At 35.1% G+C, this 18,567-nt stretch overlaps 1 protein-coding gene across 2 annotated transcripts in view; it reads right to left on the reverse strand.

The window, feature by feature from the left end:
• HPSE2 (heparanase 2 (inactive)) overlaps window positions 1-18,567 on the reverse strand; it is a 632,592-nt gene that overhangs the window by 551,492 nt on the left and 62,533 nt on the right. For both annotated transcript variants that reach the window (XR_005380481.1, XM_038578487.1), the window contains exon 3: window positions 15,606-15,767. Coding sequence is in view for 1 of the 2 variants with exons in the window: in XM_038578487.1 (XP_038434415.1) it covers window positions 15,606-15,767 (162 nt within the window). In the remaining variant the exon portion in view is untranslated. The remainder of the gene's footprint in view (window positions 1-15,605; window positions 15,768-18,567) is intronic.

Below are 18,567 nucleotides of genomic sequence, written 5' to 3' on the forward strand. Positions count from 1 at the left end.
TTACAGGATACTAGTAGGAGCCATGAACTCAAGAGTCCAAAGCCTAGGCATTTTAGTCTCATCTAGGCAACTGTGTGTCCTTGAATATGTAGCCTCAGCTTATCTACCTGTAATGTGGCAGGCTTGGACTTGATTCCTAATAACACTCCCAGCTATAAATGTATATTTAATTTGGAAATTTTTTTTATCTGGTTAATTTTTTATCTGGTTATGAGTTTCTTGGAATTCTTGCCTAGAGTACTCAATGCCGAAATGATTTCAGCCAGGCAAACAAAAGTTATTCCCAACTGGCATGGAGTGGAATGGATTATTTCCCAGCCAAAAATGGGGTGACTCCAAGATGGAATGATAATGCTAAACAGGAAGCTCTTGTGTCATATGGGGCTAGTTCTTTACTGGCTCTTCTTATAAGTAAAACAATGGAACAAAGTGGCAGCATTCAATGACCCGCAAACACTCCAGAATGTGTTTTGGCTGCACAACAAATGTGTGCCCTGTTCTTCTCTTTCATTAGCCTCTCGAACAGAGGTTGAAAATGACATGAAGAAAAATTCTCCATACACTGGATTAGATATTGCTAGCACATGAGTAAGAAAAAAAGAAAAAAAAAAAAAGGAAAAAGAACGCATACAGATACAATTAAGTTGGAAGAAATAAAAGTAGAGGCGCCTGAGTGGCACAGACTCTTGGTTTCGGCTCAAGTTACGATCTCAGGGTCATGAGATTGGGCCCCACATCACATTCTACACTCAGCTTGGAGCCTGCTTAAGATTATCTCTCCCTCTCCCTCTGCCCCTCCTGCTCATGCTCTCTCTCACTCTCAGAAATAAATAATTAAATCTTGAAAAAAAAGAAATAAAAGTACTAAAGATCACTGTTGAATATGAGACTGGTTGTGTGCGGTACCATGAAAATTAGATTCTGTGAATCTACTCATATGGAGAATCAAGAAATACAGGCCTGGGAGAAAGAGATCTGATGGATACAGGAGCATAAATAATCTTTAAGGAAAACAGGACAATTTATTCCCTAAAAATTAATATACTAGCTAGTTAGTTTGTGTCATGAGGAAATATCTCTAAAACACCATATATAGAATTATCTGACTCAAAGACACAAGAATATTAATTTGGGGATTTCTTCTCCTAAGAAAATATTATCATGAAGCTACTTTAGAAGAAAAAGACATGCTCCTTAGTATTAGTTTCCTGTAGTTAGCATACACTCTTCTTTTGAGTAGGTTCACTTGAAAAGGAGATTAGTTTTCAGCTCCTGGTTGGCTTTTCAGCTCAAAATTATCTCTAAAGAGAAAGGAGCAGCAGCCACAGAACAAAGGTGGAAACTGCTCCTCAAAGTGTGTGCAGAAGCTCACTATACTTGACAAGTATACCATGACAGGTATAACTTCTTGCCTTAGGAACACAAGATAATAAGCATCCTTTCCTCTTCTAAAATGCCGTATGACTTCAATGCACAAGGAAGAGTAAGATTTATCAAGAAGACTCATCTATATGATGATGTACAGAGTTGCACTTTCACAAATGTTTTCAGGAAATATGGAAATTGGCCATTGAAAAAGTTTTTACTGGGCAGCCCGGGTAGCTCAGCGGTTTAGCGCTGCCTTCAGCCCAGGGCCTGATCCTGGAGACCCGGGATTGAGTCCCACATTGGGCTCCCTGCATGGAGCCTGCTTCTCCCTCTGCCTGTGTCTCTGCCTCTCTCTTTCTCTCTCTCTCTCTCTGTGTGTGTGTGTGTGTCTCTCATGAATAAATAAATAAAATCTTTTAAAAAAAAGTTTTTACTGCATTAAAATAACATTTTATTTAAATCTTGATGTTAGCAGAAAAACAATATTTTTATTCCATTTGTCTTTTATTAACGGATTAGGAAACCCAAACATTCTATTGAAATTACCCAAAAGATTCATAAAAGCATCATTCAATTTTTCAATATTAATCACTTTTCCTTTCATAAAACAGCAATATCTGACAAGTTTGTAAAGGATCACAAATTTACTTGTGAAATACAAATCACAATGTATGTAGAGAGAAAGAAGGTAATTTTTTGACAAATTTAACATAAAATATTTTACAATATCCCAAATTAAAAATTAGGAATGTTTCTGGACCCACTTGATCATTCTCTTATAGCATCTCTTGAAGAGTACAAGTTCTTAATTTTAAGGAAGTGCAATTTTTCAACTTTTTACTTCAAAACTCATGCTATTGACCAAACTCAAGGTCATCGAGAATTTCTTCCATGTTATCTTCTAGAAGTTTTACAGTTTAATGTTTTACTCTGGATCTATCATTCATTCTCATCTCTGTGAAAGGTGGAGGGTCTGTTTCTAGATTCTTTTTTTTTTTTAAATATGGATGACTAGTTATTCCAGTAGAATGTGCTAAAAAGACTAACCTTTCTCACTGAATTACCTTTCCTCTTGTCAAAGACCAGATCAAGTATTTGTGTGGGTCTACTCCTGAGCTCTCTATTCCATCACAAGATCTACTTATCTTGTGATGGAATACTACATTATCTTGATTATCACATTATCTTGATTACTGCCACCTTACAGAGGCAATACTACATTTTCTTGATTATCACATTATCTTGATTACTGCCACCTTACAGTAAGTCTTAAAGCTGGGTTCTCTTTGTTTCTCCTCAGAACTGTGCTGGCTATTCTAGATCTTCTTCTGACTTTCCATATAAACACTGGTGTGTAATTAATTTTGAGTTCATAATTTTGTATCCTTTGTCTTAAAGAAATCAAATAAAATTCTATAAACTACAGATCCCACAAAGCCAGAATGTGCCTTTATGTGATAATTCAAGCTGCAAGTGTAGATTAAAACGTGGAGGAAGACAACAGAAGGTGAGGCCCTGATGTATATCCTCACACAAGCAAAAGACAGAGATGAGGAAAAAGAACCAGAAAAAGAAAGATTGAGATCCTCCAAGTTGCTCAACAATTCTAATTCCAAACCACATCTGCAGGCACATACATATATCTCTAATTCTAGTGTACAAAATAAAGGTATAGTACTTCCTTCCCTGTAAACTATTTTTATTATTTGAAGGCACCAGAGACTGCCAACAAATTTGAAGAAAATTGTTCCTGTGCTTTTTTCCCTTTTAATATGCCAAACAGTTCTTAACTTCTGAAACAAGTGATAACCAGAATTTTTATGTAAGAGTAAAAATTCAAAGATCGTTAGCCCCACTTCTTTCATGAAGACCTCCTCGATTCCGGTAGGCCAACTCAGACTATTTTCTAATATAGCCCTAATCACAGTGAGCTACAATTGTTTGCACATTTGTCTCCTTATCATACTATACTTTCAGGGAAAGCAGGGATCAAATCAAGTCTTACCTACATATCCCCAGTGGATAGCACAGTACTAGCACATGATAGGTGCTCAGATACGGGTTGTACAAATATTCACAAAAGGCAGATACTATAATTCCAAATTTATAAACGAGGAAGCTGAGGATTGCCCCAGGGTACATAGAAGCAAATGGCAAAGCTGAAATCCAGGTCTCTCAACTCTAAAACTGTCTCCCTGATATATAATCAATCACTGTAACAATAATATATTTTACAACATGAATCACCTGAGAACCAAGTGGCTATTCCAGGTGCACAAAATGTTATTTTTCCCTGCTGCATAGTACAATTAATCACTTCCTACCCCCACCATACTTTCACTCACCCAGATTATCTGTGAAGTTTTATCTGCAGATCTGTAAATTTTCTTCATACCAAGGAAAGGAACGAGTAACCTGTAACAGCTGAAGCCATTACATTCAAAGGAAATAGGCCAAAAACTAAAGAAATTGTAGGATGGTTGCATTTCTCCTGTTCAGATGCCTAACAGAGACTAGAACTGCTCTAGGGAAAAAGTGTGGCAAGCATGTTCATTTTCCCATGCCCCTGTAATCTCTATAAACACTCTATTTCCTCCAAAGCCTCAGCCCTCACACACATACACACATACACACATACACACACACTCTAGGTGCATGAAAAACTTAAGTCCTGACAACAATCATGAAACTTAAAGATTTGCTTCTTTTGAAATCTATTTAGCTCTTTTTCACTTTGTATTGTGATAGTACCCAAGACATGTGCTATTTATGGAAGATTCCCTAAAGGACAATCTCTTTATTAATAATAACAACATAATAATTATAATAACACAACATAGCTAACATTCATTGAGTGTATGGCTTTGTATTAAGCACTTCATATTAGCTAATCTAAACCCACAAACCATGTAAGATATTATTTTCCCTATTTCACAAATGAGAACGAGATTAAGTAGTTAGTCCAGGCTCCATACAACTAGTACATGGTCAGCACAGGATCAAAACCTGGGTCTGGGGCAGCCCCGGTGGCGCAGCGGTTTGGCGCCGCCTGCAGCCTGGGGTGTGATCCTGGTGACCCGGGATCGAGTCCCACATCGGGCTCCCTGCATGGAGCCTGCTTCTCTCTCTGTCTGTGTCTCTGCCTCTCTCTCTCTGTGTCTATGAATAAATAAATAAAATCTTAAAAAAAAAAAAAAAAAACCTGGGTCTGTTTAGCCCCCAAATTTCTGCTTACATCTACTCTCCTACACTGCTTTGAGAAATAAAGAACTTCATAGGTTGGTGATCTCCAAATTTTTTGATTGCATATGAGTAAAACATTTTTATCACAAATGATCCATATATAAGTATTAATATATAAAATATATATTTCCATAGATGTAATATATATATATATTACACATGCACTTACTGTAGTTATATTTTAGTTACATTATAAAACATAGGTCAAAATAGAAATTTTTAATTAACCAGCTAAAAATTAAATAAGCAATATTTTAAAGTTGTTTTATTTTGATAATGGTTCAAAAACTTTTTTGCTCCTATTTTTAAAATAGTATTAATATGTGAGTATTATTAAACTTTCAATAAGACATATTATTCAAAATAATATGTAAACTTGATTACCTACAATTTTCAAATATTCTTGATAATTCAGAAATTTTTTGGATTTCTTGTCAGATTATTTTTACCAAATCATGTGGCTGACAAAGATTGTATGTAACTGTTGAATCACTAAATTGTACATCTGAAACTAATATTACATAGTATGTTAACTAAGTGGAATATAAATAAAAACTTTTTTTAAAAAGACGAACTGTCAGCTTTGCAATTTTCTTTTTGTTCCTTTGTGCTGGCATCACTAGAACCATATTTAATCCAACTTCTTTTATTAAAAAAAATCTCTTTAAATCTACTGAACTGGGCACATGTGAACTGCAGTATGTTGAAATATACTGAAAATAACCTAACAGATAATATACATTATCAATTCCTCCCAATTATGAAAATTCTCACTCCATTCTCAGAATAAATAAAAATGTATAAAACTAAAAACTGTCTGACAGTAATTAATAATTAGCAAAACTCCTCCACTCGATGGGGTTTTATCTGCACATCTCCTGGAATGTCTATACACCTTCCCACACACCTGCCTGGTCCTTGTAGATCACTGACCTAAATTCTCTAAAAGATACCACTGGTAGACCTGTATAGAACAGTCAGCATTTAATTCACTCTGCAAAAAAAATCACTTTTATTCAATTATATTTGATGTGATGCCATCAGCCTACTGAAGGAACATAGGAGAAACTCTCTCATAGTAAGAGAACAGGAGAACTAAAGTTAAAATGAATTCGAAGGACTCCTTCCTACATCACCTTTACAGACAATGGCTGAAAAACAAGAAATAATCATATTTCTGCATGTCTCCTAACATAAATACTCCTAGAAATAAGGAAGTTCATTCTGTGATTCACACAAAGCTTCCATCACCTTGGGAGAAAATCAGTTGATGCTCCCAAATCTAATTTTGAGAGAAGCAGAACACGAGCACTTTTTAAAAACATCCGTTAGTGATTATTCTAATTGTCAATACAACAAAATGTACAGTTTGTATAATTATATTCTTTTTTATGTTTTGTATTTTCTGACCATATTTACTGAAATGTAATTTATGTCTGTTAAATATAGAAGATATTTAACGTAAGAAATTGAGTTTGTTAATAACTTTTTTTCACTCATGTGATGGTTTATAAGAGGATCTTTCAGCAACTGAGTGTATCCTTATACTTAAAACCATAAAGCAGCTGGAGAAAAGGGAAACTTCTAGTCATTTATTTAACCTCATGGCTGTGCGCTTGTATATGGTCACTGACTTTTATGTAGACATTTCATTACGTTGATAATGGCATTAGACTCATTCTAATATATAGAATACCATCTAATTTCTGTTCTGCTCAGCATCAGAGCTTCATTTAGGATAATCAGGAAAAGTCTAATACCAAGTAATATTCATCTAGTGTGCCATGCCTTCAAGGAACTCAAAATGCTTAACCAAAAAATCATGAACAACACTTCTCATATGTTTCAGACCTTTCTTATCTAGGAGACTGAGTGACTCTTTGTGCTTTATTTTACTAATGCTTACACACATCCTACATAACTGAAAAAATCCAAGGTTCAGAGTGGTAGGGACATTTATCATGAAGTTACCACAAGTTAACAGCAGAGCTCAAATTGGTTTCTCATTAGTTTTATCTTCCCATATTATGTTAACTGATATCTAAAAATAGACAAATTTCAGTCCCAAAAAGAAATTGAGCTACCAAGAGTAATATATGCATTAGAAAGAACAATAAAATTAATCACAAGAATAAATCTAACAAATATGGGATAATTACTTACTATATACCAGGTACTGTACTTAAAGCATTATGCACACAGTCTCATTTAATCCTCAAATAATTCCCTGAGATATGTAAGATACAAACACCATTTTATGCCTGAAGAACTCAAAGCTAAAGAGAGGATAAAAACTTTCCCAAGATAAGAAAGCTGGTGTGGTTGTTCTAGAGTCAGACTGTCTGATTCCAAAACTCACATGTTCACTCACATGAACAAACACAACTAGGTAGAATAAAAAACTGCCCAACTACTTGTGTATTTCTGCACCAAGGGACCACTGTGATTCCTTCACTAATAAAGACATGAAGCAGATTAACTTATAAAGTGTTTTCACATTCATTATCTTATTATTCAAACACAGATCAGAACGCCAATTCTCTAGTTTTAACACTCTCTGAGACAATGATTCCCAAAAGTAACTCTAAAAAGAAAAGCAATGCACATATTACTACCAACCTATTAATGATAGGGACATTGATGGTTGAAACATACTAATGATTACACAGCTGGAAAGTCTCAGCTAAGAGAGACCTTCTCTGACTGCCATATCTAAAGTAGTCTCTGCTCCAAACCTGCCGACCCTATCACTGTCACAGTGATGTCACAGTAGTTTGACTGTTAAGAGATAATGCAGATAAAAAGTGCCCTGGGAGAGATGGAAGACCAGAGCCAGACTCACTAAGTGGAAAAACAAAATTAAAAAAATAAAAATAAAAAATAAACACCGCTAACTTGCTGCCCAGAGACAAAAGTCGATGGGAAGCAGGCATGGAAAAGTGAGAGGGGCTGCAAGATACCTAGAATTCACCAAGCCATGTGGCCCAGAGACTGGATATAATAAGACCCCAAATATCACCACAGAGCAGAACCACACACCACTATAAAACCTGGTTCCGAGCTAGGTACACCAAGAGCAATAGCAATGACAGCCAAACTGCTAGCCTGCCAGGGGAGAATACAGAGGAAGAGAGATACAGAAAAGAAAAACAAAATTTAAAGACTACTAAAATTGCTGGGTCGTAGGGCAGTTCTATTTTTAACTCTTTGAACAATTGCACTACTGGGGATTTACCCCAAAGATACAGATGCAGTGAAACACCAGAACACCTGCACCCCAATGTTTATAGCAGCAATGTCCACAATAGCCAAACTGTGGAAGGAGCCTCAGAGTCCATCGAAAGATGAATGGATTAAGAAGATGTGGTATATGTATACAATGGAATATTACTCAGTCATTAGAAACGACAAATACCCACCATTTGCTTCGATGTGGATGGAACTGGAGGGTATTATGCGGAGTGAAATAAGTCAATCAGAAAAGGACAAACATTATATGGTCTCATTCACTTGGGGAATATAAAAATTAGTAAAAGGGAATAAAGGGGAAAGGAGAGAAAATGAGTGGGAAATATCAGTGAGGGTGACAAAACATGAGAGACACCTGACTCTGGGAAACAAAAAAGGGGTAATGGAAAGGGAGATGGGTAGGGGGTTGGGGTGACTGGGTCATGGGCACTGAGGGGGGCATGGCAGGATGAGCAGTGGGTGTCATGCTTTATGTTGGCAAACTGAACTCCAATAAAAAAATTTTTTTAAAGAAAACACAAGAAAGAAAATTAAAATTGAAAAAAATATAAGTAAAGACTACTAAAAGTCCAAGAAAACATTTTTTGCAATATACATGACAAAAGATTACTATCACTTACACATAAAAAGGTTCTTATAATTCAATAAGAAATTGACCAATAATCCAAAAAAGTGGACTAAAGAAATGGACAATTCATAGAAATAATGACAAAGAACATAAAAAAATCATTACCTCATTAGTAATCAAATGAACTATAATTAGAAACAATGTATTAATTATAACCTATTACACTAACACATGTAAAAAGGGAAAATAATCAGCATTAGCAAAAAGCAAAATAAATTAGTTTTCTCTTACATATTGTTGGTATAAGTATAAACTGGCATGACCTTCCTAAAAGTCTATTTACTACTTTTTTTAAAGTCCATTTACTAAAAATAGTTTAAATGTTCATTCCTTTGACATAGCACTCATACTTCTAGGAAGTATACAAAGATACAAATGTAATGATGTTCATCACAACACTGTTTAAAATCATGAAAAATTAAAGATAACCATGATGTCTAAAGATCAGTTAAATAATTACAATATATCCATAAAACACAATTCTAATGTAGCTATTAAAAAGAGTATGAGCCCATATTCTCTGATATAGAAAGATGTTCACAAAATATTAACAGAAATTACAAAATAACAGGCATGTATCATGTTACTTGGTTTGTATAAAGTATGTGTGTTTCCTATATGTTTATAACTTATATATGTGTGTATATGAATAGAGAAATGTCCAAAAGGATATTAATAAAAAGATTTTTATCACTATAATCAGAAAAATAATAAAGTTATTCTCATTTTGAAAATCATATTTTTTAAACTATTAGTTGTCATGGATAAATATCTAGATGTTTATGCACATGAAATAATGAGTCATTTCATTGAAATGTAAAAAGCAACTATCACCACGATTTTTCAATATTGTTTGTGAGGTTTTTAGAAACTAAAAGGAAAATACTTGGTAAAAACTTAGAAAAGAGATCAAAATCTACCTTTGTCTTTCATCAACAGCTTCTTTCTTACACTGGAAATAAGTTATAAAAAGAAAGAAATTCACTCTCCATATCAGCAAAGGTATAAAACATTAAAGAAGAAGTTAAAAAAGTCACGTGAAAAAATTTATGAAATATCTTCAAATGACATACAACAACTGAACAAATAAAGAGATGTAGCATATTCTTAAGAAAAATATCAATTCCCTCCAAATCAGGATATAAATTGAATACAATTCCAATCAGAATCTAGTGATGAGTATTCTTGAACTGGAAGAAATGAGAAACTCATTTCAAAAAGTGATTATATGAGAATAGCTATGAAAACCTTGTGGGAAAAAGTGAGAGAGTAGTTAATAAACCTTACCAGATATCAAAACAGTATAGTATTGGCACAGAAATAAAAAACAGAAAAATGACAGAAAATACAGTTCAGAAAGATGTACATATATATATGTGGGAGTATAATATATAATATATAACCATATATGATGTTTCAATTTAGCAGCAAAAGAATGTTTTATTTTAAAAACAGTGCACTCACAGCATGGAAGAAAATAATGTGATATACTTACATCAAGCTAATATAAACATAAATTACAGTTTTAGTAAGATATTAAAGCTCTAAATTAAAAACAGAGTAAAAAAATGAATGATATCCAGGAAAATTATTTGCAATACATAGGACAAAGGATTAACATTCCTAATTCACAAAGAATACTCACAAAACAAACTGCAAATTAACAATATGTGAAAATATACTCTCTCTGGCTATCACCAGAAAATTGCAACAATAAGATAATAGTTCTCACCTGTTAGGCCGAGTAAGCTTGAAAAAAATGCTGATATCCAGTGCTAATGAGAATGTCAGGAAATAATTGCTCTCATACACTGCTAGTGAGAATAGGAATTGCTATAATCTTTTCTAAAAATTATCTGGCAATGTGCATCACAATTTTAAATGCAAACCATAAAAAATTCATAAATTGGACTTCATCAAAATTAAGACCCTTCTCTCTAAAAGAAACTGTTAAGAAAATAAAAAGACACTGGCGTCTGGATGGCTCAGTTGGCTAAGCAGCAGACTCTAGATTATGGCTCAGGTCACGATCTCAGGATTTCGAGATCAAGCCTGGCACTGGGTTCTGCACTGGGTGTGGAGCCTGCTTAAGATCCTCTCTCTCTCTATCTTTCACTCTGCTTCTCCTTTCCCATGCCTTAAAAAAAAAAAAAAAAAAAAGTCTCTTTCTCCCTCTCCCTCAGCCCTTCTTCCTCTCAAAAAAAAAAAAAAAAAAAAACCATTAAAAAAAAAGTCAAAAGGAAAAAGACAGTCACAGAAAAAAAATATTTGCAGATCACATATCTGAAAAAAGGACTTATAGACAAAATATATACAGAACTCTCTCAAAACTGAATAGTAAGAAAACAAAACTCATTATTTTTTTAAATGGGCAAAAGCTTCTTTACCAAAGAATACATATAGATGGCAAATAAACACATAAGAGCTGCTAATACCATTAGTCATAAGGTAAATTGCAAATTAAAAGCATGAGATATACTATATATTTATTAGAGTTGCTAAAATTTAAATGTCAGACAATACTAATTGTTGGCAAAAATGTGGATGACCTAGAACTCTTACATACTGATAGGATATAAGATAGTTTCAGCCACTTTGGAAAACAATCTGACAGCTTTTTTTAAGTCAAACAGACACCAGGAAATCAAGCATTCCCACTCCTAGGTACCATACTACCTAAGAGAAAAGAAAAAATATGTCAACACAAAGAGCTGAGAGCAAACGTTTATAGTGGCTTTATTCATAATCACCAAAAACTAGAAACAAACCAAATGTTCATCAACAGAGAAATGGATAAATAAATTGCAGCATATTCACAACATGAAATATCACTCAGCAAGTAAAAGGAATGAAATGCTGAAATATGCAGCAAGTGAATGAATCTCAAAAAAATTATGCTTAGTGAAAGAAATCAGACACACAACCACTTTATTATTCCATTTCTTTGACTTTTAGGAACAAATATCAGTTCAGATACAGCTAAGGACTGGAGGAAGGGAAAGGAGATTGCAAAGGGAGATGAGAAAACTTCTAGGATGAGGGAAATCCGTATCTTGATGGTAGTGGTGGCTATTTGACTCTATGACGTATACATTTGTCAAAATTGATGTTTTCTTATAGATTATACCACAAAAAAACTTATTTTGTAAAATTTAAAAATACAAACTTTTTGACCCAGACATCCCTCTTTGAGAAATCTATTCTACAGAAATAAATGCGTCAACATGTATATAAATTAATGTACATTAACAGGGAAATGGTTAAATAAAGTATCTTATCTTCAATACCACAGAATGTAACATTAAAAGACCTGCAAATTGTCCTCTGAGCATTATGACTTATGGGAACTGAAAGAAAGTTCTCATTCCACTGATTTGAGCTCTTGGTTCAACTAAACTTAGAAGAATGGGCCACAACACAGAAGTGCGAGCTTCTTTTGCTCAATTCATTTGCCACAGTAACACAGTAAAGCTGACTATAGGGACTCCAATTCACTTCGGAATCTAAGACTGAAAGAGGAGGTACAAAACAAAAAGTGGCAGCAATTAACATAACAATAGTCCTCATTGGAAAGCATCTTAGGTAAAGCCATCTATTTATTATGGCTTCAGTTCAGGCTGCCTGGTTATAGAGGGTTGAAATGACTTCACAGCACAAATACATTTTAATTTGACCTCATTTCAAGATCATTCACTATGCTCTATATAACTATGCAGAATGCTGTACAATATGATATTCCTTGTCCTCCAGAAGCTTATGTTCTAAATGGAACCCTAGAAAATACATTGCCCCTTAAGGCTGACTTTTTCATTTGATTATAGGTATCTACCACAAAAGTTCTATTTACATCTCAAAAAAGTACGGGGATGGCAAAAGGAGAAGGAGAAATGAATAGCTGAATCTGAACCTATGAAAGTTATTAATTAGATGTCAAAATTATCCCAAATGAATTCATTCATCATATACACAGCAGAATATTTCCAACAAATATACAGAACATTATTACATTAAGAATCATAAGAACACAAAGAAATGGAGGAACCGTCCCTGTTCTTTCTTAAAAGCTCCAGGACAAACTGGAAGCTACAGGACAAGCATACATCCATGTGTTGTGAGTCAGTGTGAAAAGTGCATCATGTTACTCATCACCATTTAAAATAGTTCTATCACTGATATTCTACTGGTATTACCCCATCATATTCTGAAAGCCTTGGAGTTTATTTCAAAAACCCTCTAGATTAGATGAGGCTAACATTATTTCCATTGCTATGTAAATCATTCACATGAAAATATTAAGACATGTTTAATACCATGCAAAAATACAATCTACTTTTCCAAAACTATAAGGTGGAATACTTCAATAAGATATACACATTAAAAGAAATATTATTAATTTCTGTAACTGGGCTGTCACTAAGGACTGCAGAGTTGTTTCCTTTTATTGAATGGTCAGAAGATCTTCAAAGCTAGAATACCATAAGCCTGCATCTGAGGGGTGGCTTGTTTAAGAGAGATCATGAGCCAGAATGCAGAATGTGAAGACATACCTCTCACCTCAACACTGACAGTCACGTTAGTTAAGGGATGGAATAACTAAGAATGAGGGCTTGCTGGTTAGGTGGAGGCAACACCCACCAATTTTAGTATATGTGCTACCAAAGCAAGCACAACACCCATCATTTTAAAAAGGCTTTTAGCTATCTGATATTTCAGTCACTTAATTAATTTCCTACATTGCTGACTTTATTAATTTTTTCCCATACTACCATCTTAGGAATCCAATTTTAAAATAAAAAATATACCGCTAACTGACCAGGAAACAATTATGATACACTGCTAACCATATACATGAAATTCTGTAAACAATTAAAGAGAAGGGTTGAGGGGAGGGCAGAAGTGTAAAGAAAATTATCTCTTTCTGAGATTGTGGAGGCCCAGTTTCCTCATACTGTTCCACATAAATACTTTCATTGCAGACATTTCAAAGATTATGCCAGAGTTATAAAAAATAAGTGGAACATCACCAAGCAGAAATCCTGGAGTAGGTGTTCTGAACATGTTGGTATAGAAAGTCACTTCATTTGAGAGGTCTCTGCCCCTTCAACCTCACCCTCCTTACCAATATACATTCATCACTGAAAAGGGAAATATTTACAAAAGTTAGTTTAGTTATGTTTAAATATTATGTTTAGCTGTCTGGAGACCATGTTCTCAAAATTTATACAAGAAATCAAGGATTAAACTTCATAACAATTAGGAAACCACACTGTGTAAAATCAAAGACTTAGTTAAAGGACATTAAAATAGCTTTACCATCGGTGCTAAATTGAAGTGAGTACATCTCTTCCCAACACCTGGACCAAAACCTTCTGAACTTTCATATAAACAAACTGGTGCACACGAAGTGCTCTGTCTGTGGCAAGGTACCACCTCTGTACACGCATTTGGGTGAAAAATGTGGAAAAGGCCTGAGGACTCTTTGAAGCAGCTTGGGAGAAGTGAGAGCAGGAAAGAGGCTCTTCTCTAGGGTAAGTTTGTTTAGTGGAAAGTAAGCAAGTTGTCAGGGTAAAAGTTGACAATGTTGATTCCAACAGTTTGAACTGCGAATAAACATCCAAAGGGATTATGTTACTGAGAATTAGAAAAGATTCCACTGAACCCAATAGAACACTTGTGTTTTCAAAGATAATATGCCTTCAAGCCACACTCTGGATCCACAGTTTAGGGTTAGAATTACCTTAAGCCCTGTCTATGCCACATTAAAGAGCATGGGGTTTGACCCCTTTAATATGGACCTAAAATTAAAATAAGGATGAAATAAAAATATTTCATTTCTAATAACTAAATTTAGAAATACTAAATACATGTACACCTGAGACAGAATAAAGAAATCTGGATAAAAATCTATGTTCTTCCCAAACATCTAAACTTAAACAGTTTCACTAACCAAGCATTGACCGTAAATCACTTTTAAGTTTTCCCTCCTTAATGACCTATTAAAGAGCAAAAAACAAGGCCTATACTTATGAAATCCATAATTCGCTTCTCTGTTCACCAAAGCCACATTTAAATCTGACTTTCATCTCATTCAATTGGGTTTTCCACCAGGTACAAGATGAAAAGTTAGAGAAGACTTGTGCTTTCTCAAGAGCAAAACAATTTGGTTGCCATTCAGCAATTCCTGGTGAAATGCCAGGAAGCCTGTAAAAAAAGTTAAAATTTTCCTAACTTGGGGTTGACAAAAATAAGTGTGAGATGTTCATGGCCTATCAGACATTCCATCTTTTTGATTTTTAAATGTTCATAAACAAGGAAAAACAGACACTGATTTATTTAACTTTATTTAGATCAATATAATGCAGGTATGCCTTGCTCAAGAAAATGAATGTAATTTAGACTGCTCTTCTTAATTATCCCAAGTCCTCAATGATTCTCACATTAGCTCTGCTCTAAGAATCTTCTCTAAAGCTTGACAAAAGCATGCAACTCACATGCTCTTTACCAGCCAAGTTTGCAGGCAGCCCTGCAAAAAGTTGTTTCTCCTTTGAGCTCTCATACAAATTCACTTTCCTCCTTGAACCAAGGATGTAAGGGAGTATGGCTGTCTCATAGCCTCTTTGCTCTTAAAAAGAAATCAAATTCTCCAGATATTTTCAGACTCCACCAGGAATAGAACATTCTCAGCTCAGCCTGTGGATCATTATCTCTTTTACATTTCATCTTTATGTTCACTGGGTTCATAGAAAGGGCATACACAGAAAGAGGAAAATAGCAGCTTCTTAGACACCAAATTTAGTAATTCTTTCAAATCTACTGGCACACATCTAAAAAGTCATATTTTTATAAGGCTTCATTAGGTTTTCATTGGTTCTGTCTTTTGAGAACACACATGCTGAGTTGCCTATAACCTCAAGCCAAAATACTGCAAACTACAAGAAATATTTTTTATAGGAAGGCAAAAGTCATCACAATTTAAAAAGGAATATGGTGGGTGGAGACAGACAGATGTGGGCTCATCTAGAGTCCATTTTAATGTCTCCCAAGCATCAAGTTATTAATTAATAGAGGCCAACAATCTATAATGCTCTAAGATTTCAGACGACTCCAACAGGCTTACCTGTTAATATGAGATTACTGTAAGTATTAGAGAATTGCTCCTTTAGGAGAACAAGATGCATCTGAGCTGCCTTCTCCCGTTGGAGCTCCAGCATAACATCAGGGTGCTGAGCAATCTTGCAGCCTTTCTGTTTATCCAGGGCAACATCACTTCGAACAATGTCTACAAAGAGAAATAAAGGCAGGCAGCAAAAACAAAACAAAACAATATAACAGAAAACCATATACCCATCAAAATCTTGTTTCACCTAAAATGACAGAATTTATAACCTACTAGGATTTCATCAGAATTAAGAGATCCAGAAGTAATAAACCTGAAGTGTCTCCAACTTCATGATACATCCTGCAAGTTTCTCTGGTCATTTCCAAATTCTTTTATTTATTTTTTTTACTTTTTTAAAAGATTTTATTTGAAAAAGAGAGAGAGAGAAAGAGAGAGAATGAGCAAGGGGAAGAGCAGAGGGAGAAGCAGACTCCCCACTGAGCAGGGAGCCTGACGTGAGGCTTGATCCCAGGACCTGGAGATTATGACCTGAGCTGAAGGCAGACACTTAACCAAATGAGCCACCCAGGCTCCTCTTATTTCCAAAATCTTTGGCAATTTCCATTTTATTACCTCACTGTGACCTCGCTTAAGATTCTCACTCCTCCATTCTCCTCTCAGTCTACTTCCAGGACTTGTGCACTTCCTGGGGCTTTTTCTTAACATCTTTTACCATTCTCCATAGAAAAAAAGTCATACAACCTTGTCTGAATACTAGTGACTATGATTATTTCCTCTACCTCCTGCTGTAGGACCAGGTGATAGCTCCTGCATGTATATTCAGAGAACATGTGACCTGTTTTCAAATTTATCTCCCAGCCAGTTCATTCAGCTCAAATTAGGGCTGCCATTCTATGGGTCAGCTGCTCAGGATTTCTCCTGCTATCTTTCATGTGCCTCTGGCTGCATTCTGACTCACTAGTAACTCCTTAAATCTAAAAGTATTTGTGGGTCAGTGAAGAAAGCAAAAGTAGGGCTAGAGTCCCTTTACAGATCTGTCTCTTTCCCAATTATTTTCCCATTAGTGACAGGCTGCTTTTTATACTTCAATATGATTTTCACTCAAAGCAGAAGTATTGTCCAGAAAATAGTCTTCCTCAAAAACATTCACCTAGGGATCCCTGGGTGGCACAGGGGATCCCTAGGTGGTGCAGCGGTTTAGCGCCTGCCTTTGGCCCAGGGCGCGATCCTGGAGACCCGGGATCAAATCCCACATCGGGCTCCCGGTACATGGAGCCTGCTTATCCCTCTGCCTATGTCTCTGCCTCTCTCTCTCTCTCTCTCTCTCTCTGTGACTATCATAAATAAATAAAAATTTAAAAAAAAATTCACCTAGAACATTTCCCAATTACCATAGAGCTTTGATGCCCTTAAGTTATTTGTTTTTACAAATTAAAATATAATTCAGCTGATTATCATAGAAACAAATAATGTTTATCAGCAGCAATCTGGATAGCAGCAGAAACTTTCGAGTTTTATGTAGCAAATTGAAGGATTTTAGGAGAAAATGCTAGAAGGAAAGAAGGAAAGGAAGAGAAACGAAAAAGAAAAGAAAGGAAGTAAAGAAAAGAAAAAAGAACAAACTGCTTTGCCACTGTTGATACCAATGGCTTTGGAAGGGAAAAAGTAATACCTGTGTTAACCGTACCAACAGGAAATATTTGGTTCTTTAAGCAATGCTCAAAGAGAAAATAGGGCATGTGGCATGAAATATGGACATCGTTCTAGACAAATAAATCTTTAAACCCGTCAACATAGCCCTAAAAGAGAAGTCCAGATATAAATACTAACCCATGGCAATGAGAGTTAGGATGTGCATTTGACACAACAATTAGCCAGATGTGGGAATGGTCCTTACTTAATCTTGGATGAAAACAGGGGAGCTGGTTGGAAATAATGCAGTATTTATTCCTAAACATATTTATGCCAATTTCTAGACTGTAGGCAATAAAGTGAACTCATTTAACATTCAAGTAAATACTCTCATAGATTTTCTGAGGCTTGAATACAAAAGTAGAATAAATTAATTCAAGATACATTCTAGTTTTTAAGACCATCAATAGAAAGCAAGAGGAAAACTTATTACATTGTATCACTAAATCCCTCTAATAATCCTATGAATGTGGCAGATTTTGTTGACTAGCTGACCCAAACCCTACACACAATCCCTTCTACTTTTCTTTGCTATATTATAGAGACTAAAACACAAAAATTAATAATTTCCCAGCTTTCCTTGAAGCAAGGGATGACCATGTAATATGGTTCTGCTCAAAAAGCTACAGGCAGACATCCTTAGGAGGACTTAACCTTAGTGACAAAACCTCACTAAGAGAAAACCAGGGTCTTTTTTCTTTAGCATATTAGTCTTTCCTGTTCCTTATGTCTAAAACATAGACATGAAGCCCAGAGTTAAAGTAGCCATTTTGTGTCTTGAGTCAAGAAGCCAGAGGACAAAGGACTACACATTAAGGATGGTGAAATGGAAGATCGGGAGAGACTAAGATTTGAGAATTGCTTCTTTAGGAGAACAAGATGCATCTGAGCTGCCTTCTCCCATTGGAGCTCCAGCATAACATCAGGGTGCTGATGTTTTTAAGGAGTTCCCATAGCTACCATTCTTGACCTAGACTGCCCACCTCTTGATTTCTTGTTATGTGAGATATCAATTTCTTATTTTTGAAATCCTGACCTGTTGTTGTAATCATAAGTGATAAAGAATAATATTACTATCCCTATTGTATATTTGAGGAAACTGAGGTCCACAAAACTTAAGTGACTTCCCCAAGTTCACAGTGCATGGTCAGTCCCTAAATCCAGAAATTTTCAAAGTCAAGTCCAGTGATCTTTCCAAAAGTTACTCCTATATAGAAATTCATGAATTTAATAGTAAAGTATGGTAAATAATAAAAGTAAGGAACTA

This window comes from Canis lupus, chromosome 28 (assembly GCF_011100685.1).
Source record: "Canis lupus familiaris isolate Mischka breed German Shepherd chromosome 28, alternate assembly UU_Cfam_GSD_1.0, whole genome shotgun sequence".
NCBI lineage: Eukaryota > Metazoa > Chordata > Mammalia > Carnivora > Canidae > Canis > Canis lupus.